Genomic DNA, 26,391 nt, shown 5'->3' with positions numbered 1-26,391 from the left:
GACTTGACCCGGTGTTAAGTGAAATACGGGACCAGCTGCTTTCCTGAAGTTTCTTGCAAACAAAACTGGGATTAGATTGACTGTGCTGAGGGGCCACAGAAAGATATAGGTTTCCTATATTTAGGTCTGGGTCTCATTTCTACAATGAAACACTTGAATTTGACAGAAGTAGGAGCTTGGGGTGCAAACTAACCTGCAATTAAATTCAGGAGAGCACTGTCATGCAATTGCACTACCTACAGAAGGAATGTAGTGCCTATGGATATGCTTTTCAGTGAGGTATGAGTCTCCCATGTGGTCTATGTCCTTTTGTCATGCATTTGTGCATCTCTGAAAGACTCTAGGGCAACTCCAGGGGCATCAGATCCACTTGTTACAGCTATTGGATTGTTCCCTACACTGAGATGCATTTCTTTAGGTAGCTTAATCTTGAGCTGAACTCTGCTGCACTGTTCTGAATCGGGGGCTGACTCTCCCTCAGATGCCTGACCTTATCCTTAGGGTCCTAAATGCCTCTGTCTCTTTGAACTATGCACAACTCAGATCATGCGTATAAACTTAGCCCCCCAGAAAAAACACCCTGCAAGGCCTTTGTGTTGGGGAGTCACACCAGGCTGTCACAACGGCCTCTTTACCTTTGCCACCAAAGCACCATGAAACTCTCGGTATGTCGTCTCCAGTTCTGGGCTGTGCCCACCAGACCTGTGAGAGATCCTTCTTGGGAGGAATCAGCAGTAGATCCACACGACAATGCTTCGGCCTTGTCATGCCTCAGAATTTCCAAGCCAGCTAAACACAGAGCAGGGGCAGGAACGACTTTGTATCATCAGCTGTTAGTTTCGATTCTCAGAATCCCAGGAGAGCAACAGATTACAGAGATCTGTCACTTGGAGTCCTCGTGAGCAAAGACAGAGGAAAATAACGGAGTCAATGGGATAAATAGTTACAGCTATGGAATCAACAGAGCTGCATAAACTGAAGAGTAAAATCTGCAAAGACAAGCGTGGTATTGAGTCAAAGGGAGGGAGTAGACAACTACTGGGGACAAGGGTAAAGGAAAGATAACAAAGGTTTGGCCTCATCTTTGGATACCTTCACTGAACTGTCTACAGCATATGCAGTTACAAGGGACCTCGAGGTCAGAGCTCCCATGTTTGCCAGCGAAGGGATCTTCGGAGCTATAGGTCTGACCTGAAGTAAACACGATACTCTGTTGCTTAACAAAGCATCTAGCATCATCAAGACATGTCAGAGAGTTTGCACAGCCAAATGTTTTCCCCAGGAAGGGACAGGATCCCAGGTATCCTTTGCTATGATTACTAATTCTGGTTTAACGTCTAACTTACATTAGGGCATTGCAGAAAATGCCAGACATTTCTTTACAATCCCGTCTCAGACAGAATTTTGAAAACAAACACACTCACAAAAAAGTAAATTCAGTGCTCTAAAACAAACAAACATATGAATGAGAAAACCCTCCAAAACAAGCCCAAAGCAGCCTCCCCAAGAATTTCATTTACAATTTAGCTGTAAGTAGAGAATGTTAACACGTCAAGAAGCATTTCTTCCCCTCCTTACAATGACAAGAGTCAGCTCTGGTTGCCAGCCGGCGCACTAAGAATCCACATCCCACGGTGTGTGCAGGTACATCTGGATTTCTACCGTGTAGCTGGATTTCCATTATAGGAAAAGCGCTCCATTAGCAAGTTGTCCATCTTAACCTTGCAGTTGAAGAATGTACCACGGATTAGCCTTGTTTCTGTGGTTTTGAGCTTCTGTGCAGGCCTCCAGAGTGCTACTCGCACAAGTCTGGAGAGAGACCTCAATAAACTGCTTTCTCACAGCATTGATCATATCCCTACAGCGGCGCTGCGAGGCAGGTGTGCACAGCTCTTCCTATGGTAAATTTGTTTGTATCTACTTCTTTAAGTTCATCCTGACATCAGGGTATAAGGAGACTGTGGTGACTGCAGCTTTCATATCTAGACAGCACGGCAGCATTTCTAGTGATACAAATGATTTATTGCTGCATTGTTCACAAAGAAACTCCATTTAAGAGGAGCAGAGGCTACCCTCTTTCTGTTTAAAACTCTTGTCCCTTGTCCTCTTGCTACAGGCGCTGGAAAAAAGTTGTTCTCCCTGTCTTTTATAAGCAGCCTTTGTGTACTGAATGGCTGACATAAGGTCTCCATGGGTCGTTCTTCAGGCTGAACAACCTGAACTGTCTCAGCCTTTCTTCATAGAAGGAGTGTTCCAGCTCTTCAGCTCGCTTTTCCAGCCCTCTTCTGACTGCTCTAACAGGTTCATGTTTTTCTTTTACTGGGGACCTCGAAGCTGCATGCAGTACTCCAGGTGGGGTTTCATGAGACTAGAGCTAGTGCAGACAGCAATGATGTTATTATAGCAATAGCCATAAAACATTTCTCCAGGAAATGGATGCAAGCCAGAGACAAGACTTGTGGTTCACCTGGTCTGTATAATGCCATGGTTTACCTCCTGCCAAATATCCATCACAAGACATGGCTGCCAGAAGGTAACATTCAACAGCTCCTGATGAACCAAAGAATATTAGTGCAAGGCAGCCGCTATCAGACATTCTCCTGCCCCTGTCAGGAGGCTGACCAGCATCCTAAGCAGTATGGTGGAGGCCATGATCAGTCCCCAAGGACAACAGCGTCCCTAGAAATAGTACATCAGAGCATAAAGGTGTTGATCAGTTGCAACCAGAGCAGTTATAAGGATGTTTCCACTCACGGTAACCTGGTAAATGACAACAAAAAACAGGAAATCTGTTGTTCAGAAAGATACTCCAATGCAAGGAGGGTAGGCTGCACAATAGTGGGTTGATTCCTGCACTCTGCTTTTGATACCATTCTTAGCTACGCAGTAAGAATGAACCAGGAATACTTTCAATTATCACCAAACATCTTTGCTTTCATTCTTGAATGTACAACTCCTCCATTCCCTTGTGGTGTTCTTGCCATAGGCTGAACCAGGAGTTTGGATGTGAAATGTGCGCTGACAACGAGGGAAGGAGGAAAGCAAGAAAGATTCCTCAGTAGCTCAACTGCTTCCAGTTTTATTGAAGATGTGTCTGCTTCTCTGATGAGGACTTCTGAGCCCCATCTTCTTTCAAAATCTGGAATAAAAAGAAGCCAGGGTCTTTCAGAAACAAAGGGTTTTACAAGGGAGCCCAAGAAATCTCTGCTGAACATCAAGAAGAGCACCAGCTGCCAAAAGACAAGTCACAGGTCAACTCCGTCAATGCTACCTTCCCTGCACACAAGAAATTTTTGATTTCTTTATGCTGTACAAACACCCCATATATTCCCATGTGAGCTCTAGGATTGGCAATCACAGGCTCAGGTAGGTTTTGGTTATTCTTTCTCAAAGTTTACGGGACTTCCTGCTGACTTGAGATGGCCCTTCGTGTCTCCCCTGACACCATTACCCCCCCCCCTAGCCAGGACTGGAGGCTTATTTTCTAGTCATATTCTCTTCGTCAGGTTCTGGTAGCTCTGACATGCCAACTCCTATGTCCAATGCTTTCTACTGTTCAGAAGGAAACTGCAGATGGAGATGGGTGCTCCTAGCGTGCGCATGAGCACACCATTCTAATGTTGCTTAGGATGGGACGCTGAAGGAATGCTGTTCTTTTGAAGTAAAAGACACACAACGATCTGAATTAAAATGTAATGTTCTCAAATAAAGACAAGTGAAAACTGGTTAACCTAGAATGGTGAGGGATCCATCGTCTTTTCTTCTTCAAGTCTTTTGGGTATGCTACACTCCTCATACAAAAATGATAAAATGAATGAGAAAAGTACTTACTGTGAACTCTGTCTCTGTTCACCACCTTAGACATGAATCTAGGTATACTATACATTGTTAATTCCACAGGCAAATAAAAAAGTCTGTGGGTTTGACTTCCAGCATCACTTTCAGACTGATTCCTTTCTTCTTTAGCAAAACTGTCTCAAACTTTACATACTGAGATTTTGTCCTGAATGGAGCAGGGGAAAAAAAAAGTTTCTAGATTTTTCAGCAGTTCTGATAACTCTGTGTGGCTGCAAATGAAAACACCAGTATTTACAGTCAGGATCACTGCATTTGAACTCCTTTAAGCCAAATTTGTTTGCCTTAAAAAGTCTATAGATGGAAAAACAGATGTTGACGTCCATCCTGAGACAGGCTCCTGGTTAGTTTGCTTGTTGATATCAAACACTGGGAGGAAGGGAAATGAAATGAAAACAAACATCCATAGGGCAGTTTCAGGAACATGACCTTTGAGTTTAGTGGTAGTCTTGTGAAAATAACATTAAAATAGAGTACTGCCTTGCTTACAGTTGTGTTGCAGTTGTATTACAGTTAGCGCTGCTGAACACAATAAAACCATTTTTACTGTGCGAGTGGTTGAGCAATGGAATGGGTTGCCCAAGGGTGTTGTGGAGTTGCTGTCTGTGGAGATATTCAAAGCCCAACTAGACGCAGTCTTGGAACCTGTTCTACCTGACCCTGCTTGGATTAGATGACCTCGAGAGTTCCCTTCCAACCTAATTATTAGGCAATTCTGTGACATTTTTGGAAAGTTACTGTTATGAGTAAATATAGCTGAATAGTGGAAACTTACTCTAGTGCAGTTAGTCCATATAAAAGCCGAGGCAATACCAAAGGTCAGTTCGGTCTTGAAAAATGTGAACCTCTCCATGTGTCTTGCCAATTATCAGGTCTAGCATAAAGGATGCAGCCAGCATAAAGATGAACCAATAACCAAATTGCTTTTGATACACAAGGGTCAGTACATGGGTGAGCACTGGGGGTACAAACAAGTCAGATTATACATAATCGACATCAATCCCACTGACCCCAACAACAACACCGCACGACCAACAACAGGTAGAATAAATGGTAACGTGCAGCCTCCCAGAGAAGGGACAGGAAACAGCCGAGTCAAGAAGCCAAATACATAAGACCAAGGAAGCCACATACTGAACCTCTACACAGTCCACACCTACAACAGCCAGACCTGACTGGAGCCCAGTCCCAGGGAGACGGGAGGTCCTTCCCCAACAGAGAACCCTACACAGCACATCCACCTCACAGACAGACACTGCCCCTGCCTGCAAGGGGTCCCAGCTTTTATCCCTCAGTGGGACACCTGACCTTTGCTTACTTAATGCAGACACCTGGGGCTCCTTTACCCAATGGCTCTCCCGGCCAGGCCGGTCGCACCCTGGAGAGAAGCCTAAAGGCAAACTCACCCCCCCTTTGGGAAGGGCTGTGGGAATCACCCAGATGTCAACCTTAACTTGGGGCTTGGGGTTGAAGCCCCTGCATTTCACCATGAAGGAGGATAAATCATCTACAGTAATGCTGTCTTGGTGAAGAAGATAAATCTAGTTTGCTTACTGTCAAACGTTTGCCAAGGTTGGACTGAAAACAGTGAAGTAATTCTTCCTGTGTCCCTAGAGTTTTCATTTATATGACTGCGTGTCCTCTAGATCCATTGTGCATGCTGACCCTGAGAACAGAACTTCTGTGACCGACTTCGGTGCACTGGGATTTTCATCAGAGATGTCCCCCTGTGTTGAATTTGCTCCTTTATCTTGTAGTTGTTTCCGGGATCACTCTTCTCCTTTCCGTATGTGTGGACTGAAGCCACCACATCCCTATTTATTTTTTCTTGGGTAATACTTCCTTCCATGAGGTCTGCTACACCAACATTTCTCCTAGGATGCTAACCAATTTCCTCACAGAGAAAAAGCCTCTGTTTCAGGGACTGTGCTGCATAGTTGTACGTTTGGCTCCTTGGCAGGAACCCAATGTCTTCTATTAGCCATGATGCCATGTGATCGCTATGCAGCTGTCTGCAATCCTCTTCATTATGCAGCTGTAATGAACCAGAATATTTTTCCACAGCTAGCAGCTCTTTTCTGATTTACTGGCTTTGCAGTCACCTTGCTGATCATTGTATTGATGCTGATTTGTCTTTCTGTGGCCCCAAGGGGGCTGCAGAACACCGTTTCTACTCATTCATCTCCCTTCACCATGACCTCTATTTTCTATGGGATCCTTGCTCTCAGGTATATATTACCACCTGCCAGTAATTCCCTAAATCTGAATAAAGTGTTGTCCTTCTATATAATTGTGATCCCAATGGTAAATCCCCTCATATACAGACTCAGAAACAAGGAGGTCCCGGAAGCCATTAAGTAGTTCTGGGGTAGGAAATCAACTTTGTGTTAATATTGGGGGGGATTTCTGGATGCTGTAATCAGCCTTGCAGATAGGGTTAATTTGACCTAATCTTAAGTGTGAGATTCAACTGCCAAAAAATTCTCCATAAAAAGGGTAGATGTAGAAAAGTAACCACTATGAAAATAAGATGAATTTTGCTTAAGAGTTTGACCTCAGTTAGCTATCAGATGCCCGTGCAGCTGCTCTCTCACTCCTCTTCCTCAATAGGACAGGGGGAGAAGAATAAGTGAAAAGCTGATGGTCAAGAAAAAGACAGGGAGAGAGCTTAGAAATTACCATCACAGCAAATCAGACTCAACTTGGGGAAGATTCATATATTTTATTGACAATTGGAAATAGAGCAGAATGGTGAGACACAAAGACAAAAACTAAAACACCCTCCACCCATGTATCCTTATTCCCAGGCTCAGCTTCACTCCTTCACGCCTGGCTCTTCCTCTTCGCTCCACCCCACCATCTGTACAGGGAGGGTGGAGGATAGAGGGCTATGATCAATACAGAGCAGTTTCTCTCTGGTGCTTCTTCCTCCTCACGCTCTTCTTCTGCTGCAGAGTGGGTCCTCTCCATGGGCTGCAATTCCTTTAGCAAACATCCATCTGCTCCAGCACAGGATCCTTCAGGGGCTGCAGCGTGAACACCTGCTCCACCATGGGCTGCAGGGAAATACCTTCTCCTCTCCCTCTCACCTTGCTCTTTGTACTGCTGTTCTCTCTCTTTTTTCCCTTCCTGCTCTGCCTGTGTGACAATTTTTACCTTTTCTTAAATATGTTTTTACAGGGATGCCACCAGCTTTGCTGATTGGCTCAGCAGTGGGTTGGTCTGTTTTGGAACCACCTGTGACTGGCGCAGGGCAATCTTTTCCCACAGAGGTCACCCCTGAGCCTCCCCACTATCAGAACATTGCCATGTAAACCCAAGACACTTGAAAAGCCTAGAACATCATAAACAGCACTAGACATCCATATTTAGGCACCCGAATCCCATGCCACAAGGTATTCCACTCACACTCCAGCTGTCACCTCAGAAAATCAGTCCTTTATATCCTGCCTCCTACCTGGCAGGTGTTTCAGATACCCCAGAGCAGCTGAAATGGCACTGGGAGCCTATCATAGGCACTGCAGTGATACAATGAAATCCATCTTTTATTTGACAAACCCTTCTTTAAAAAAAAAAAAAAAAGGAAGTCATCTAGGTTGTGAGGATGAGTGAATTAATGCCTGCAAAACCAAATAACGTCGGTCTTACATTTCTACGGAAAACAGAAATAAAGGTACAGAGGTAGGTCGGTAGGCATAGATAGACACAGACAGACAGAGAGATTAATGAAGACAGTGTTTTTCTGTAGTATCTGAACAGGATTTTTCTCCCTGAGGTCTGGTATTTTGAGCATCTATTTTGGGTAGACCTCAGACAGAAGCACAGTGTGGAAAAATGAAGCGGTTTAGTATATGCATTTGGGGTTATTTTTCAGAATGCAGTGGGAACTCTTACATTATGGTAAACAGCAAATGTGTGAACGAGCCAGGTGCGGTGGGCTGGCCCTGGACAGTAATTAAACCCCCACCCAGCCGCTCACTCACTCCGTCCCACAAGGGCACGATGTTAATCCTGTGGCCAGTTTGGGTCAGCTGTCCTGGCTGGGTTCCCATGCAGCTTCTTGCCCACCCCCAGTAGCAGGGTACGTTCGCATCCGGAAGATGGTGGGCTCCACAAAGCAGCCAAACAGGGAATTTGCTGCCTCCAGACATTCATGCAGCTGGACCTCTGCAAGCAGAGAGGAAAAGTACAGAGGGACCACAACTCAGTAAAGGAATACAGTGTGTGCCTTACAGGAGCACTGGGAAGGAGGAACAAAGGTCAATGGGTGTCAGCTGCGGATTTGGTGAGAAAGACCCAAAGCCACTCCTCCCACCAAAATCTTCTTACCAGCTTGGTCCCGCAGCCACATACAAGCTTTGCTCTCCACAAGCTCTGACCAAGATACTTTCCATTTATACCGGTGCAACCAGACTAAAGCCAAAACTGTGGCCCAGGCACTTGGCTGCATATCCTGGGGGGAAAATGAAACAATCAAGGGGAAGAAATAGAAAGACAGATCAGACCTAAACCAGCATGTGGAAAAAGTAACATCTCCACACATACACACAAACTCTCTACGCTTCTGAAATGCTCAAAATTGGAAAGTTCCCAGGTACCCCTGCTGATTCCATCCCACATCCTGCACACCCCCCTTCGACAAGCGGAGAGGCTCTATACCTCAACTGCTTGGATCTCTTCCTCTCAGTTCAGCTCAGACTGGAAACTTGGAGCAGAGGAAGGGTCAGCTCATGACAAATGCCCCACTCCTGCCCCTGATCTGCTTACTTCACTGGGCCTTCGTCCCTCAACATCATCCTTGCTGAGCCCCAAGGCAGAAGCCAGGGCTGCGGTGAGGGCCCAGGAGCCATTTGCTTTCTGGAGTGCCACCACTACCCTGAGCCCAGAGAAGTCACACAGTCTTGATGACAGTGGTGAAATTGTCCACTCCCAACTGATGTTAAATGCTGGCAGCTCTTCCATCAGCTGCTCTTCAGGAGGAGCGTCCCGCTCTGGAAGAGAGAAATAGTCACACAGCTCATGAGACGGGCAACGGCTATTAACCTCAAATTCTGCCATCTCCAGATATAGTTAACAGCCCTCCATTCTCTCTGGACTTTCTGAATTTTTGCCCGACCTCCCAGAGCATCCTCAGATCTTCCCAGTCCCTTGTAACTGTCCTAAAATCTGTCCTATATGCTCTAGTTTACCCAACATAATTCTCTCTGAATACCTTTAATTCCTCCCATGATTATCATTAATATTATTCTTTCCTGCCACTTTATGGCTCATGTTCACTGCTGAGGGCCCCACAGGGGTCCTTCTCCATCATCCACTCTTAAACTCACCAGCCTCAGCATGAGCTCTTCCTTTCCACATTCCAAGAAGTAAGACCTCTTTGGAGCTACAGCAGCGCTGGATCACAAGAGAGTCAAGATGAGGAGAGTCAGGCAGAGCACATGGGCATTATAGTCCCAGGCATGGCTCAGTTCTGGAGCAGATTTAAGAGCTTTTATGGGCAGAAAAAGCAGCACTTGGGCATAGAGTAGTTGGACCAAACAAGGGGTCACTAGGTCTGGCCTAAAGTTATACAGAGGTTGGAAGGGACCTCTGGAAGTCATCTCACCCAAATCCCTGTTCAAAGCAAATCTTATTAGAACAGCTTGCTCAGGTACCTGTGTCGTCAATCTTGAATAGCTCTAAGGAGGGACATTCCAACAGTTTTTTATTATCTTTATGATTTTTTTTTTTAAAACCCCAAACATCTTCCTCATACCCAATCAGCATTTCCCATGTTCCAACTTGCGTCTGTTGCCTTTTACCCTAATGCCATGCACTTCCAAGAAGAGTCTGCCTCTGGCTTCTTTCTAATTTCCTCCAGTCAGCCAGTGGTAGACAGATAAAGGATATGCTCTTCTTAAAGCTGAACAAACCCAACTTGCTCTGACTCTCCTCATGTGCCATGTGCTCAGCCCACTCATTTTTCTGGCCCTCCACGAGATTTGTTCCAGTATGTCAGTGTCTTTCTTGTAATGGCAGCAGAAGCTGGACACCATATCCTGTGATGCAGACCAGCAAACAGTGCTGAATCGAGAGGAAGGATCACCTTCCTGCACCCAGTGGCTACACTCTCACTAATACAGCCCAGGATGCGCTTGGCTTTCTTTGACTTGTGTTCAAGTATTTGTCCACTAGGATCCCAAGATCCTTTGCTGTACAGCTGCTTCCTTGAGTGTGCATGCCCCAGGCCTGTGTTGTTTCACAGGGTTATTCCATTCCTGATCCATTCCCGATGCAAGATTTTGCATTTGTTTTTACTGAATGTCACGTGGGTCCTGTCAGGCCATTCTCACTGCCCTCCACTGTACTGACCACGTACCTGCTGTTCCCAGTTTGGTATTGTTCGTAAATGTGCTGGGAGAGTACTGTTCATTAATGTTCAGGTCATTAATGAAGATGTTAAACAGTACTGTGACCACGAGAGATCCCTCTGGAGTTGCACTGGTTTTTGGCCACCAGCTAGACTCTGAACTGCTGGGAACTGCTGCTTGAGCCCAGCAGTCTAGCCAATTTTCCACCAGACTTATTGTTCACTTAACCAAGCCAATATCTCATCAGTTTGATGATAAGGAGCCTGGCAGCATGTCAAAGGCTGTCCCAAAATCAGGGTATACGGAGGCAATCTGGCTGGGTGCAAGAAATCCAGGAGGCTGCTGTTATGTACTGAAGCATATTTTGTGATGCTGGTGCCTGATGAACCAGCCAGGAGAGACCTGCTATTCACAAACAGGGAGGAACTTGGTTGAAGATGTGAAGGTCAAGGGCAGCGTTACCTGAAGCAATCATGAGACTGGAGTTTACGATCCTGAGAGAAGTGAGCAAGACAAACATCAGAATTACAACTCCTGGACTTCAGAAGAATGGATTTTGCCTTCTTCAAGATCCTGCAGGAAATTTCTGGAGGCCAAAGGGTCCAGCATAGCTTGATCTTCCAGGATCCAATCCTCCAAGATCAAAGATGGTCCAGTCCAGTGGCAGAAATTCAAGGAAGCTTGCCAGAAGACCAGCATAGATGGACACAGCGTTCCTTAGTCAGATCAAACACGAAAAGCAGGCATGCAAAGGTGGAAGTGGAGACAGAGTACTTGCAAGCGATACAGAGACATTGCCCAGTCATATAGAAATGGAGTTACAAACACAAAAGTGCCGCTGGAATTGAAATTTGTCAGGGAGGTGAAAGACAACAGGAAAGGCATCTCTAAGCGCACTGACAGCAAAAGGAAGCCTAGGGCAAGTGTGGACATCTTGCTCAGTGGTGCAGGGGACTCTGTGACAAAGGATGTGCAAAAGGCTGTCATCGTCTCAAACTTTTTGGGCTCAGTTTTCACTGGTAATGTTTTCCCTCAGGTCTACCATGTTACTGAGTCTCCCAGCAGATTCTGTATGAGTGAAGCAGTACCCACAGTAGAAGGCGGCAGTTGGGAAGCACGTAGGTTGGTGCCAAAGGAGTTGGCTGATGCTACCGCAAGGTAGTGACTTTTTCATCTTCAAAAGATCATGGCAACTGTGAGAGGAACCTGATGACGGGAAAACAGTCAGACATCTCGCCCATCTTCAAGAAGGGAAAAAACAGTTCAGGGACCTACAGGCTGGTCAACCTCCCCTGAGGCCCTAGGAAGGATATGGAGGAAATCCTCTTAGAAGGACCATCCCGTATGGGCTTATCAGAAGTAAATCTTGCCTGAGCAACCTCACTGCCTTCTCAGATGAGATCACTGGCACTCTCAGATGAGATCACTTCTCAGATGAGATGACTTTAGCACGGCCTTTGACAATGTCCCAGTTCTCCTTATCATCAGACCTGTAGATGCAGAAGGCTGGAAGGAGAGGAAGCCTGGAAACTGCTGTGCAAATGGCAACGCCTCTGCAGATGGCTCGTTTTTGCTGAACTATATGCGGATAAAGCTAAAGATCCGTGAAGGTATTTTGTGACAAACTTAGTGTTTGAGTATGGAGTTAAGGATTGTTAAAGACAAGGATAAGGTTACTTCAGGGAAGTATTAAGGCATTTGATTCTGAGTTTCCAGCCCAGAGCTGAGATGCAGGAGTTTGCTTTTTCTGTCATTCCATCCATCCCCAGCACAATGACAATCAGGAAGTCTGGTGAGAAGATAAATGCTGAAAGGAGAGTTCAGCGCTAGTCCAACACAGTTGGAGAATGCTCAGCTATGAAGTTTCTCCTTACCTTTACAGGATGCTGAAAGCGGAGTGAGTGCCTCCGTGTCATGGGCTTTGTGACCAAGCATCTCAAGGCAGAACTGGCACTTCTGGAGCATCCAAAACTTGGTGGAATCGAACCACACAGGCATGAAGCCATGCAACCAGAGCAGCTGGCAGGGAACCAGGTTGGAAGAGGGAGAGAACAACATGGAGGAGTCTGGAGGCAAAGAATCTGGGAATAGAGACAGGGAGACAGGGGTTAGACTCATGGGTCTTAGAGACAGGCAAAAGGGTGGTCAGGCCCACAGGATAGGAGGCTACAGATGGTGAGGAGGCATCAGACCAACAAGTCCCGCTGTCCTGGTTCAGCTAGGATAGGGTTAAGTTTCCCCAGCAGAGAGGGGGAAGGGATCTCCAGCCGGGTTATTCATACCATGCTGACGTCAGGTTCGGGCGTGGGAGCAGGGGAACTTTTTCCTTTGTGGCTTTGGTGACGGGGAGCACATGGTGGGCTGTCCGTAACCATTGCGGTATTCCTCTGTCTATCTTTTGTCTTTTTCACTGTTATTACTGTTTACTGTTGTTATCATCGCTACTGTTGTTGATCAGATTGTTTATTACACTGTTGTATTAAATTTCTTCTTATTTCAACCTGGGGTTTGTGCCCTACTTGTGTCCGAGGGCGGGGGAGGGACAACGGCAACGTGGTCCCCGGTCCCGGCAGGGCTTAAACCAACACACCCACTTTCTCCTCCCAGTCCTACCCCCACCGTTTCCAGCCTTACCACGGTGCTGGGCATCCCTCTGTGTCATGCGTACGGCCACACTGGATGTGAAGGGGGACGGAACTCCCAGGCTGAGGCTGGACTTCACTGCGCTGTGCAAGATGTCCTCCGTCCTGCTTGTCCCCTCCCAGGCCAGTTTCCACAGCAGGTGCATCATGGCCATGCGGTGCACAGGCAGCCTGCAGGGACAAGGAGTTAGTCCTTGGTTCCACCTCTGGAAGGGACATGGGATACATGGAGTAAAGAGGAGGGGGCAGTGTGGTAATGGTCACGCAGGTCCTCTCCCAAGATCAGGGCAGAGGGGACGAGATTCTCTTCCCACCTCAGGCTACAGTGTGAAGGATGCGAGTGAAAGACACCCGCTGTCCCTCCTCCAGACCTTGCCAATGCTCACGGGCAAGTGTGTTACCCCCTCACCTGTCGTCTGATGATGGGGACAGTGAGAACCTCAGTGTGTAACTGAAGGACTGGCTGCCCACATGATACTGAAGCGTCACGGCTCCCTCATCCACCTCTGCATCCTGGTGACACAAGGGAAAGAGTCAGACAGACAAGTTTATCTGCTGGGCACAGGCAGCCTGGCTACTTAGATTCCATCCCTGCTCTACTAAGGTAGCAGATGCCCATGGTCAGAACAGAGGCAGCGGTGTCTCTGGGGGAAAGGACAGGGTTCACAGAGCCTTGATGATAGTGGTCTCTCCAAGATCTAACAGAGGTGAAGGACTTCCAGTGCTGGGAAGGTGAAAGACGGAGTGAGCCCCTTACCTTCCAGAAAGCCCTGCCCCGGTGCATTTGGTTTCTGGATCACTCTCACCTGTGCTTGCCCATGGATCTGGGCATAGATGGAGCGCTGATGTCCCTGGAATATCACCTCAGGAGCTTTTCTGATTGTTGACACCTCCAGGCCAGGTGGAAGGTCCCAATGTAGTGAGATCCCACTAGCTGTAGGCTGCAGAGCCCGCTGCAGACATTTCACTGCCTGGGGAGGGGGAAACAGAGAGCACAGACCACTTGGGTTCCCTCCCACTTCTGGGCGGGGGGAAGTTGGACGGCGTCTCCCAGTTGGAGTGGATGGTGGAGTTGGATTGCCTTGCGTGTTTAGGAGAGCCATGGGAGGCACTGAATAAAGCAGGGGGGGTGCTGGAAGCCCAGGCACCTGGGTCATTACCTCAGATGTCATGTCCATCCGAGAGTGGATGCACACACATTCACCTTTTGTCTCCAGGGCCATGGCCTGGGAAAGGTTGAAGTTGTCAGAACTGTGAGTAGGAAAACAGAAACACCTGTACAGGAAAAGAGGGGGAGGTTAGAAATGGGGCAAAGGTGAGAGGCACAAAGGACAAGAGCGGTACAAATGACAACGTCTGGAGAGGTAAAGATGCTTCTAATCGAAGAAATGAAATGCGTCTCAGAGTTTGCCTGTTCCCTCCGGACTGAGAGATGTTGCCAGATGAGACTGTGAGAATGGGTTTTGGGTAGCAGAGTGCATTGAGGTATTGCATGGTGAGGATGAAAAGAAAAAGTGCTGAGAAGAGCAGAGGCAGATTCGGAGAGGAAGCCACTAGATGAAGAGTATTAGTCTTAGTGAAGTAAGGCAAGCACGTGGTGGGGGGGTGTTGCTGAAGCTCCATCGATGTAAAGAGAAGATCTGAGGAAGACTAGGGTCTGGAAGAATGTTTGAAGGACTCTGACAGTCAGGGGGAGAGGAAGGTTGTGAGTTAGCATGTTGGGGGACAGAAACAGGACTCTCTCGTTACCGGTGGTGGTCCCGGTAGCGGTAGACCTCAGCCATGACAGCTTCCTCTTCATTGGAGATCTTCCTTTGGATGAAGATGAAAAGCTGAGGGAGAGAGGAGAGGAATCAAAGATTGAGAGGCCTGGGCACCCCTGTGGAGGAAAAACACCCTCCTAGAATGCAGGCAGCCTCCCCACTTTGCTCCCTTACCCTCTCACGCCCGCCGGCCTTGAAACAGGAAAAGACATTGTGTGCCTCCTTTCATTAACAGCAGGACACCTCTTAGCACAGAGGCACTCCACAGGGCAGATGTGCCTTCCCCAAGTGCAGACAAATTCCACAGAAGCTCTCCCAAGCTGCCCACCCCAAAGACGGTGTCACTTTCGGCCATAAGGATGCCCCCCACGTGCCAACTCCTGGTGTTAACAGCAGTGGAATATCTCGCCCTGAGCCCTGATCTCTACCTTTACCCCACTGTTTACACCCATTCCCCTCCCCATAACTCTTTGGCCCCTGATACCTGGCGGGGGTGCCCATGAAGGAGAGGAGTGCTGTAGATAGACCTTAGGAGGCCCAGCAGGTCACAGCCCCCCAGATCAGGGCAGATGGAGGAGATGCGCCCCATTGCATTGTCCATGCTTTCCTGCGTGTATTCCACACTCTGCCTGTGGGAGGGCACCCAGAGTGTCAGGGGGAGGGAAGAACGTGGCCCACAGCTACCCTCACATGGCCACGCCATAGCAAAGCCCCACCTCACTCCAAGTGCTACAGAAGCACCTTGAAAAGAGCACTGACTTACCCTCTCACGGCCCCCAACAGATCCTGCCCCATAGCTGCCCTCCAGCAAGAGCCTGTCCCATAGTTCCACTTGCAAAAGTCATACTCACCCCTCCATAATCACCCCCAACTCACGGATAGAAGGCTTTGAAAGTGGCCCCAAAAGTGTAGATGTTGAAGTAACAGCCCAGGGGCAAACTCTTGAGGAGGAAAAGAAGTGTGTTCTGGGGACAGATGAAGGCATGGGCAGAGCTCAGATCGGGAAGCTAAGCAGAACAGCTGCCCACACGAAGCAGTTTGCCTCTATCCCCACCAGCTGGGCATAAGTGCTATGGAAAATCCCCCCTGAAGACCTCCTCCAGTGGTACCTGTGCATCCTGGAAGAGGCTGCGGTCCATCAGAAAGAGGAATTCCCCAAGCTGGCCTGGATTGGGCACCGTCTCAGGAATGTTGGGCATCAGTGTCACCATCACCACAGGGTCTCCCAGCAGAGACCCTGCAGTGCGTGGGGGGAAACAAGGAGGATTTTTAGATTGGAGCCCCCTTCCCCGTCTCTTTGCGTTTGTCCTCATCTCTGACCTATTGCCTGAGAAGCCCCGCAGATCCCACCAGTCTCCCTGACACCCTCTCCCTAATGCTTACTTCCACCAGCCTCACTCACCAGGTGGGGCTTTGGGATCTTGCCTCTCCACCACAGCGCTGAGAGCGGGAGACCCTTTGTAATACACCAGTAAGTTCAGACTACCCTCCATCCAGGGTGATAATTTCAAGGAGAACTGAGGACAAGTAGGGGGTGGAGAGGAAAGAGAAGCAAATGAAAGGACTGAGAAGTCCTAAGGAGCATCACCAGGCTGCAGACCCTTCCCTTCTCTCCCACTTTGGGACTCTCACATCTGGCAGGGCCATACCTCAGCAGATGTCTGATCTGGAGCCGTATATTCCAGAGGAGTGTGGCTGGTGTTAATGGCTATATGGGACACACCATGGGCTGACTTCAGACAGATGCTGAAGTGCAGATTTTCGGATACCTCTTCCCCACAGATCAAGCCTGAATTGATAAAGATATAAAGAGGTGTGAGAAAGCGAAAGAAGAGACCCTAGAGCAGCAGACAGCTGTGGTGGGGCACTGTGTCTTGTTGGTAGAGGGGAAATGTGACATCTGAGATCTCCTCACTGTGGTGCTGGGGGGGAAGGTGGGTGTGGGTGGTGGTGGTGGTGAATCCAGACTCACACTGTGGTCCGTGTAGGGATGTGGGGGGATCCCTTGCTGTAGGATATATAAGGACACTTGTGGGGTTCCTGACTGTGAGGTGCAAGGGGGAATATTCAGATTCTCTCACTGAAACACTTGTGCGGATACAGGGGGCCCCCCCCAGAGGACTACTGGGGAGCAGTGTGTTCCTCCCTGGGGGATACACCCCGGGGATCACTCACTGAGGTAGTTGGTCCGAGGAAACAGCTGACTTGGCCAGCAGAACTGGGCAGCTCCATCAGGCTGCAGTGGCAGCTCCTGGACATAGCACAAGCTGATGGCCACCTCTGCTTTAGGAGGCAGGGTCCCCAGGAAACAAGCAAACACAGGGCCCCAAAGATCGCACTGATCCTGCAGGTATCTTAAGTTCTCCATGCCTAAAGTGGCTTTGCACAGCTGCTGGGCCTGTCACAAAGGGAGAAAAGTGTGTCACTGTGGTCTCCAGAGGATTTCATCCTCTCACCTCCACCCTTCATCCCAACCCGTGGTCCACCCCTTCCCACAGCAATCCCAGTACCTCCTCCTTCTCCCAGAGCATCGCTTCAATACGAGTGTCCCCCATGGTAGCACAGAAGGTGTGTACAACAGTGTCAGAGTTCACAGGAAGGACGAACATCGTCTCCTTAGAAACTTCCTGAACATTGCGGAAAAACAGCTGAGACGCCACATCAGCCACAAAGTCTTGGATGGTTACATTTACTGTCACAGTTTCCAGCTTCACTTCAGAATGGGAAGAAAAGAACCATACTCTCCTCTGGAAGAAGCCTGAGGAAGACACAGCAGCTGTCAGACTCCCCGGCTGCCCATAGGAAACTTTAAATTTGGGGCATCTACTTGTAGCGGGAAAGACTTGCGTGCCCAAACCTGTCACAGGAATGCCAGTTGCAGAAGCTGACAAATAGCAACGAAAGGTCCCGGAGGCTGCCAACATGTTTCCCTTAGGCCACAGTTCCTCAGCGCTCTAAGACCCTTTCTGCTCAATGCACATGGCAGCTGTGCCCTCAGATCACCCAACTGTGCCATGCTACATCTTAGTTCAGGCCTACCATGGCATTAAGAGGGGTCTGTCTGTCCCACAGCATATAGCGTAAGATGGTCCCACAATAGAGCTTCATGAAAATGGCAGGAGGTGCCCTGCAGCTCCTCAAACCCTCAGACCGTATCCCAGAGTTAGGAGCAGGTCCCACCACCTGCTATGAGACTAATGCTCCAAAGAGTTGAGCGTGATTTTCAGCTCAAGCAGATCTACTGCTCATTTTGGACTACTGGAAGGGAAGGGGGACCATACAAAGGGCGTTTCACATGGCATCAAAGCTAGAGTCACAGGAAGTCACCTCATCTCCTTTTCATTGTCAGCAGCAGAGACGTTTCTTGCTGACCTCCCTTTCCCACCTGTCATACTTGCAGGGTTTGGTTTATCTAAGGCCAACAATGTGTAAATCTGAATTTGGTTGGAAGATGGCTTTGGTGACCTCTCTGCCTGCTATGACAGCCCCCCAATGGAAAGGCAACCTTCTCCATACCTTTGCCCTTGGTTTGAGATGAAGAGCGTTCTCGGGCAAGGTTTGGCATCAGTGGTGCATCAAGCTTGATGGTAAAATGTGTTGGAGTAGTGTCTTAGTAAAGACTGGTGTAACGCTGTGGTAGGAATAGAGTTACACTTAGCAAAGGAAGGTGTAAGACCTTCACAGGGGTTGCTGTAATGTCTTGGAAGGGGATGGTGTACAGAAGATGGTACAGTTCACCTGGAGGGGACGATGCAGCTCACCAATCAAGTGATGTGCCTAGGTATCACGACACACCAAGTGATGATATAATATCACGGCACTGAGGAGTGTTGCCCCCCATCCCACAGTAGCAGACATCTCGTCTGCATTATCCTCCCGCTTTGTGATGGTTTTCCTGGAAAGCCGTCAGCACTATGCATGAGATGAATCACACAAAAATACCTTCTGCTACGCCAGCCAGAAAAAGTGAAGGCTGACTACAGGCCATGTCCCTGAAGTCCCAGAACATGGTGAGATTTGACTCCCTGACGGATCACCCAAGAGATCAGTTTCTTCCCACACTATTCTCCCAGCTAAATCTTCCCCACTGCTCACAGATGCCACCCTTCTGGCCCCAACTCACCCCTAGAGATATACTGTTTTCTCAGGATGCCACTTTTCCTCATCTTGACTCTGTGGTTGAAGACAGCTTCTGTGTGCAAAAGAGCATAAAGTGAGCTATGAGGACCTTGTGAAAAAAACCTGGGCACCTCCATCTTCCCTTCCTCCCAGACATAGACACACACTCTCCCCAGCATGGGCCAGGGTGACTCTTTGCTTCTTCACATCCCACGTCAGATCCTTTTTGCCCCTCTCTCACCAGCCTCAGAGCAGATTAGTAGGACACAGCCTGGAATGGGAATTGCGGGTGTCAAAAGTGCCTTCTGGTTCAGTGTCGGGGGGTGCTTAATTCAGATTAGAGCACAGGGAAGGTGGGAGCACTGGTGTGTCACAGCCTGAGAGACAAGGCACAGCATGAGTTGGGGCCTGAGCAGTGATTGCTGCACCTGGAGGACACCGGTGCCAGTGCTGACAGAGGGAGAAATGGGCAGAAGGTTGGACTGAGCAGGCAAAGCATGGTCTGGGAGAATGGGTGGAGAAACACCTGGATCTGTGTGAGGAGAGTGGTGTAGCTGGATAGTTGGAGAGGGCTGTATTTTGTGGCAGTAAGAGTGAGCGAATGGCAGAAAAACAATGACCATATGGGGGTCTGGGGAGGGGAATGGACGAATGAATTTACAGTTGGGATGCATGGATGCACATCCAGGGAAGTGGGGGGAGGGAGAATGTTGGAGGCATTGATGAGCAAATGCAGCTGTGTGGAATGTGAGGGAGGGGCGATAAGAAGTGCCTGGTTTGTGACTCATCTGTCAAGGAGGCACCTAAACCATCAGGTCTGTGCATAGGTCAGTGGTCTGAACTCTTCCAAGACTGAGCAGAGCCTTAACTCTGTTGTCAAAACATTGGACAGGAGGGCCGTTTGCAGTGAGGAGCCCGAGCACAGGTGAGTGGTCCTTGCAAAGGGCAAGACGCCCAGTCTAGCTGTCTCCTGTAGCTGTGCTATACGTACTGGCGTCACGTATCTATCTTAGAAATGACAGGACCTTTGAAATGATACCAGCCACCCGTGTTTCAACAATTAAATCTCACCCCTCAGTTTAAACGTGAAGAAGGGCCTCTTCCTCTTAGCACAATAGTCAGATTCAGTCCAAGAGTATTATGGTATTGTAGGTATTTAAAATAGATACATTCAGATTAACTTCTAAACTTCTGCTAGGGGGTTTGCCATTGCACAGAGAAAGAGGGGGTGAGAATGGGGCAAAGGAATGAATGAGGAGTGAGGGGGGTGTGAGCTGAGATAGAATGAGGAAGGGAAGGAGGGATGTGCATTCTCTGCTGTAAGTGATCCCGTTGGGGGGACCATTGTACATCGAAGAGTTAGTGGTCCACATCGCAGTTAACCCAAGGAGGCCGGACAGGACTGCACCGTGCTGCAGATACAGCTCGACCTTCAGGCCTGTGCTGCGCTGCACATAATCCCAGGGCCGCGGGGTAGCCCCAGGCAGCTCACTGGAACAGAGGCAGCTCTGGAACATGCGCATCGTAACGTGCTCTGTGCTGATTAGAGGCCTGTTCGATGCTGCACAGCCCGAGTTTCCCGGCATCTGAGGGGGTGTGAAATTATCTCTGCTGTTCTCTCTTCCTTTACAGTGTCAGCTCTAAGCAATGTCATGCCAAAGTATGCTTTGCAGAAGCTGAATGTCTTTCCTCTGGGATCATGGCGAACCAGTACCCACCGCCTGGGGCACGGGATTTGGCACAGCCCGTGGGGCCCAGTAAGAAACACTTTTCTGGGAAAAGGATAATGAGGACGCTGCAGACTGAGAGCCTGGCTGGTCCCTGCACACAGCCGCAGAGGGCAGTCACCACAAACTTGGCCCAGGTGGTTTTCCTGGTGAATCGGGAAAGTGAGGAGGAATTATCTGAATGTTCCAGCCCAGCCCAAGCACTAAAGTGCCTCAAGCAACGCGGGGTAGGGCGAGGAGAACGTGTGCTGTGCTCGGTGGTTGCCAACGTGCTGGGAGCGGGCCCGGGGACGTTCGGAGCTGAAGCTGCAGCCCCGGGTGAGCTGCGGGCGCAGCAGCGCAAGGGGGTCCCGGGGGGGAACGGGGCGGGGGCAGGGGCGGCCCGTCCCGGGCACCGCTGAGACACGAGCCGCTTGGGAGGGGAGGGCGGGGGGGGGAGACCTCGGGGACCCCGGCGGGGACGGGGCAGGAGCGCAGCGACAGCATCTCCCTGCGGCCGCCGGCCCTGGAGGCGGCGAGGGACGGAGCGGGGGGGGCAGCGCGGAGCCCGGGGGCATCGGCCCGGCCGCCGCCCCCTCGGGCACAGGCAGAGCCGCCTGCATGAACGGGGTGTCCCCCCCGGGAACAAGCCCAGGGAAGGGGGGGCCCTCCAGCGCGGCTCAGCAGGGAGGCGGGGGGGAAGGGGACGGCGCGGGGGAAACCACCGTCGCCCTCTCGCTCCGCTTCCATCGCTGCGGAGCCGGCGCCGTGACAGCGGGTTACGGCTCTGCCGGATACCGGGGCAGACGTGACCCTAACGGGTGGAAATCCGCCCAGGATTCAAGCGGTAACTGCTACCAAAATCGGGGCGGGGGGCGGAGGAACGTTCTCGAGAAGGTTTTCTAACCGTGCGGACGGGACGATGCGATGCACGATTGTGCCGCCGCCTCGCGGGTATGAAGACACCGCGCCCAGAGAGCTGGGAGGAGCGGCAGCTCGTGATGATCCCGGCGGGGTGGGATTTCCAAGGGAAGGGCTCTCAGGAGCCTCCCTTTTGTCCCCAGGCAAAGAGCCATCCCCGGTTCCCGGACTCAGCCCGGCACTGACAGCTCTCCTCTGTGCCAGCGCTGGCCCAGACAGGCCCGAGTTAACGGTCCCTTTCTCTGAACACATGGAAATCTCGAACAAGGATCAGCGTAAGTTTTCCATGGAAGTCTGGGATCTGTGCAGAGCAAAAGCAGAGAGCGAGAAAAGTCAAAGAAGAAAAGAACGGAAGGAAAGTCAGCAGATCCAAACCCGACACCAGGGATTTGGACTTCACTCACCACCAAACGCTAAGGACAGGCATCGTCCTCCTCCCTTCACTCGTATGAGAAAGCACACGCGCTCTCTGGTGCGCACAGACCTTCTATCTTTGCTCAGCCGTTCTTGCTGCCAGTTTCTTTAACCTCCGGATTCTGGAGGACCCCTTCAGCAGAGGAATTCCTGGGCAAATAGCGCCTATTTGATGAAACTGGAGTTTTCTAAATTGATAAAAGACTAAAGATGTATTTCATAGTATATAGAAATCCTGGTTTATGTGCTTGCACATCCGTGTTCCTGTATTTTATTGTCTGTCAGGTAAGAGACTGAGTTTACCAGTAGCATGACCTGTACATGTGCCTCCTTGTGAATCTGGACCTTCACCTGCTCTCCTTGACCTCAGAGATCCCAAACGTGCAGGTACCTTTTGAATTAGGTGGCCTAGCAGGATGGGGCAGCAAACAGACACACAGAAGCCTCCAAGCCTTTGCCAGGGTATGGCAAGCGCAGACAGACACATGCACACACGCAGGCAGAGCAGGTTCGCAATCCTTCGACGAGGAGGGAAGGAAGGGTGGATGCACCGACAAACGCACTCACCGTGCAACAGCAGACTGAAGCAGGAGCAACGAGCAGACAGACACAGGGCGGGCCCGGCACTGACACCCGTCAGCCGCAGCGTGAAGGGGTGTTCACAGGCGTGCTGGGAGGAGGAGGAGGAGGAGGAGGAGGAGGAGGAGGAGGAGGAGGGCTGGTCTTTGCAAGAAGCCGCAGGGACAGATGGGAGATGCGGTCAGTGCCGCAGTGCCTGGGCAGGTTCCAGGGAAAGGAAAGATGCCAAATGTGCGCTCTGGGATACACGGTTGGGAACCAGGGGTGCTGCCAGCCCTGCCTGCTGGGATGAGCTGGGGGCACTGGAGATGCTGCCAGCCCTGCCTGCTGGGATGAGCTGGGGGCACTGGAGATGCTGCCAGCCCTGCCTGCTGGGATGAGCTGGGGGCACTGGAGATGCTGCCAGCCCTGCCTGCTGGGGGGTGGAAGGCACTGGGTGTAGGGCTGCTCCAGATCTCTGGGCAGCTCCGGGAGGTCCCTGGAGCCATGGGAAGCAGGAGCGATGGGGAAGCCACACAGAGGGTGCTTCTCGGACCTGGGGAGCCAGGCTGGGTGGAGCGGCACTAATGGAGAAGATGCTGTGGGCTGGTCCTGTCCTGGGGGCTCCGAGCCGGGGATACCGCCTGGGAAAGGCCTCTTGTGTGTGGCGGGGCTGCTCGGAGAGCGAATGCAGCAGTGTTGCCTGCGGTGGGAAGGGGGTGCAGCCCGGTACCGCCTGTCCCGCGGGGGGGTTGGAGGCGGGGCAGGGAAGGGGGGGAGGCTCCCGTGTTCCCCCGCGGGAAGCACCCCGGCACCAGAAGCGCAAGTGGCTGCTGGGCAGGGAGCCATCCCATTCCTGCAGCCAAAGCGCACCAACACAGGCTCTTCAGCCTGCCCGACGCTCTCCCCGACCTCTCCTTTTCCGGGGGGCCTCATCGGGCCCGCGAGGATACGGGTACAACAGAAGTGAGGTTTGGACCAGTGAGAAACGCTTGGAGGAAGAGATGGGCATCTTGAATCTTTTTTTCTAGACGTTGCTGGACTTGCTTGGAGTCATACACCTGCAGAAAAGTGAATGCTCCAGACCTGGGAGGGGGGCTGCTGTGGGTGACCTCTGGAAGCCCACATCCAAAGACAGGGTCCACTTTCTTGTGGAATAAGTTTACATGATTCGTGTTATTATAAAATAACGTTAGGACTTTTTAGTCCATTTTCACCTACCTCAGCATATGGTTTTGCACAGTGTAAAATAAGTTTAAAATATTGCTCTTTTTAGATGTATTTTTGTCTGAACTGTTTTTGTATAACTGCAGGTTTGAGGGGGCAGGGTGACATAATGTGTAAATAGCTCTCTTTGTTTTTTGCAAAGCCATCCTGACTCCGTGTTCTAACGGGCCGGTCCAACTGGTTCTGTTCAGTGTTGTTTACAGTTATCCGGGCCCAAGCAGAAGTTGTTTGTAAGACGCATGTGCGAAGTTCGAAGTTCGGGGTCACCAAAAGGGCAGGCCGAGGAAGAGTGTTTACTTCATCCCACGACCACCAGAGAGGGGCGAAAAAGACCCCAACAGACAAAGAGAGCATGCGCGAGAAAGATCTCCAGAACCCCATCCTTTTCCCAGAAATCCTATGAATATGCGTTAAAGGGTATAACTCTGTATGAGAAGAGAGAGAATAAATACTGAGGAGGGAAAACGGTCGGTGCGGGCCAGGTAGAGCAGGGGCTCCCAGTCTGTCCAGCGCTGTTTTTGCTTATCTTTATTTATTTAATAAACTGGAAATTTTGTTTATGGCTAAATTTGGATGCGATCATTTATAACAACACCAAGACCTCCTGTTCACCAGAGGACAGACTATTTAGATGGAGTGCTCTCGGGAGATTGTGTGCGATCTTGTCAGAGGAGCAGCTCCAAGGTAGCCTGATGTCCATGTGCATGACTGTGGAGTAATAGATACAGTCAAATCCTGATTTGCTTCTGCAACAGTGGAATTTCTTTTCCTTACCTTGCAACATTTCAGTAAGCCGGGTTTCATCAGTGTTGTTTTCAGGAATTTTCTTTTCCAATGCTGATTATTAAAAATGTGCCTTGAAAAACTCTCAGAATTCCTTTGAAGCATTGCTGAGATTTCTGCTAAATGCTGAGAGCTTGGTGGTCTGCTTCTGGGTATAAACTGTGTTCAGTGCTTGAATGGATGAACGGATCAATTCAACCCTGGGCTCCTACTGAACTGAACCACTTTTTCCATTCATCAGTGTGGACACTGCACTGAGGATGTTTCCACCAGTGCCGCAGCAGTCCCTGCATTGTAAAATGTTCATTCACGGTGCCCCTCCAATCCTGCAGCTCACACCCTGCGTGTGTGAAAAAAAAAGAGAAAAGGAAACTCTCTGGTACCTTGCAGCATGACTGTGTCTTAATTTCAGCCTCTTTAAACTGGACATTTCCTTCAAGAGAAAACACCATTTTATCTCAGCATCGTTAGTGGCTCAGAGAAGACCTTGGCAGTAAGCTCTGCACAGTGCCTGCAGGCTGGCCCGCAACAGGGACTGCAGCTCTGAACAAAAGCCTGTCCATACGCCTGCCTCTGGTGGCTTGAAAACTCTTCCTGAGGCCTTCCACAAAATGGGAAAGAGAAAACCTCCATTTTGGATCATTAGCTAAGGGATTTATAAAGGAAAGTTGCCTTGTTCTCTGACTAGAAATGAAGACGTATGCTACAGAAACTGTTAGAGTAAGTGATCCCCGACGCTCAGGGCAAGCGGGTGCAAAGCAACTTTGCTCCATGCTCTGGCCTAGCAACCGCAGAGATAGATCACCACGGCCACCCTCTGTAATATTTTGCCAGGTCTCCTGTAGGAGCCATACAGTGACCCTCTCATCCATTATTTTTAGACAGAATGACTTCTTTTTCATTTCAAAGTGCTGGAAATAAGACCATGGTGCAGGCAGCAAAGGTAGGACTTCTTCTGCATGATGATGAGGCTGCGTATCATGAGCAAGCAGAGTCTCAGATGGGCGGTGCGGGTAGTTTGGGGGTTGTAATGAGTGCTGGCACAGAGATGGAAGTGTCAGAAAGTTATGTAGAGAACGGGGACTCAAGCCTGATTTCCTCCATGCAGCCTTTGGGAGAAATTGTAGTCCGAACTGGTACATTCTTGCCGCGTTCAGTTTCACATGGAATTGGCTATTTTGTTCCCAAGAACAGCTGGAAACTGACCTCACAGTCGTGCAGGACGGAAGCAAGGAAATGGTGGCGAACCACACAACCAGGTTTTCTGGCTGTGTTGACACAACTCTGGGCTGGGTTCATTGACCTTCCCCTGGGTTCATTTGTCAATGTCTTCCTTGTGTTTCAGTCTCAAAACTGGACATAGAATTCTAGAGGTCATCTAACGAGTACTGAGCAAAGGGAGATAATCCCTTCCCCAGTCTACTGGCCATGCTCCTGCTAAGACAGCCCGATTTGCTGTGAACTTTCTTTACCTCTGGGGCATGCTGGTGGCCAGTTCTTACTATCTGATTTCCGTCTGTTAAGTGAGCCCAGGTTTTTCACCAGTTTCGTACTACACAGATATATCTCAGTTTCTCAGCCTGAAACATAAAAATAAGAAACCCCACACACCATGTGTGACCCCCTCACTTGTCCAGGAGCATAAGGAAGTGTAATGAGAAATCTGTCAAGAAGTCGGGCTGATGAGGCAAAGCTTGAAACAAGGTGCACTGGAGGTTGGGGGTGACAGCCTACAGGTGAGGAAAGGAATGAAGGACAGTCTGGTAAATCCATGAAGAAGGTTAATGAGAGTGGGAGAGCCCTCAGGAAAAACGAAAGAGCATAAAACTGGGCTCTCCGCAAGTGGCTATGCACAAAGAGAAGCTGGTCAGAGCTCTGCAAGGCAATGCACAACTGTGATGTCACTGGAGTAACTGAGCTCTTATTTGACTGACTTTATGCCACATGAAGGCTGTTTGGGAAAGACAGACATGGACAAGGTGGAGGAGGCTTCGTGTCACGTGAAGGAGCAACAGTTCCACAGGTGGGCAGTGGCCAGTTGGAAACGCGTGGG

At 49.8% G+C, this 26,391-nt stretch overlaps 1 protein-coding gene across 1 annotated transcript in view; it reads right to left on the bottom strand.

Annotated features, from left to right (window-relative positions):
• The window catches only part of LOC141970539 (von Willebrand factor A domain-containing protein 5A-like), a 120,448-nt gene extending 98,016 nt beyond the window's left edge, over positions 1-22,432 (bottom strand). Inside the window, 19 exon segments of the mRNA XM_074927173.1 lie at positions 8,185-8,308; positions 8,623-8,846; positions 12,080-12,286; positions 12,840-13,018; positions 13,257-13,360; positions 13,654-13,818; positions 14,008-14,122; positions 14,597-14,679; positions 15,095-15,239; positions 15,487-15,617; positions 15,720-15,847; positions 16,013-16,147; positions 16,150-16,216; positions 16,219-16,256; positions 16,259-16,399; positions 16,786-17,008; positions 17,121-17,368; positions 18,734-18,802; positions 22,338-22,432. Coding sequence (XP_074783274.1) covers positions 8,185-8,308; positions 8,623-8,846; positions 12,080-12,286; positions 12,840-13,018; positions 13,257-13,360; positions 13,654-13,818; positions 14,008-14,122; positions 14,597-14,679; positions 15,095-15,239; positions 15,487-15,617; positions 15,720-15,847; positions 16,013-16,147; positions 16,150-16,216; positions 16,219-16,256; positions 16,259-16,399; positions 16,786-17,008; positions 17,121-17,368; positions 18,734-18,776 — 2,500 coding nt within the window. The 5' untranslated portion in view covers positions 18,777-18,802; positions 22,338-22,432.
• Between the last annotated feature and the right edge of the window lie 3,959 nt (positions 22,433-26,391).

The sequence above is a fragment of the Athene noctua genome, chromosome 25 (genome assembly GCF_965140245.1).
Source record: "Athene noctua chromosome 25, bAthNoc1.hap1.1, whole genome shotgun sequence".
Taxonomy (NCBI): Eukaryota; Metazoa; Chordata; class Aves; order Strigiformes; family Strigidae; genus Athene; species Athene noctua.
The sequence above is the reverse complement of the archived record's forward strand: the minus strand, read 5'-3'. Positions and strand labels throughout refer to the sequence as shown.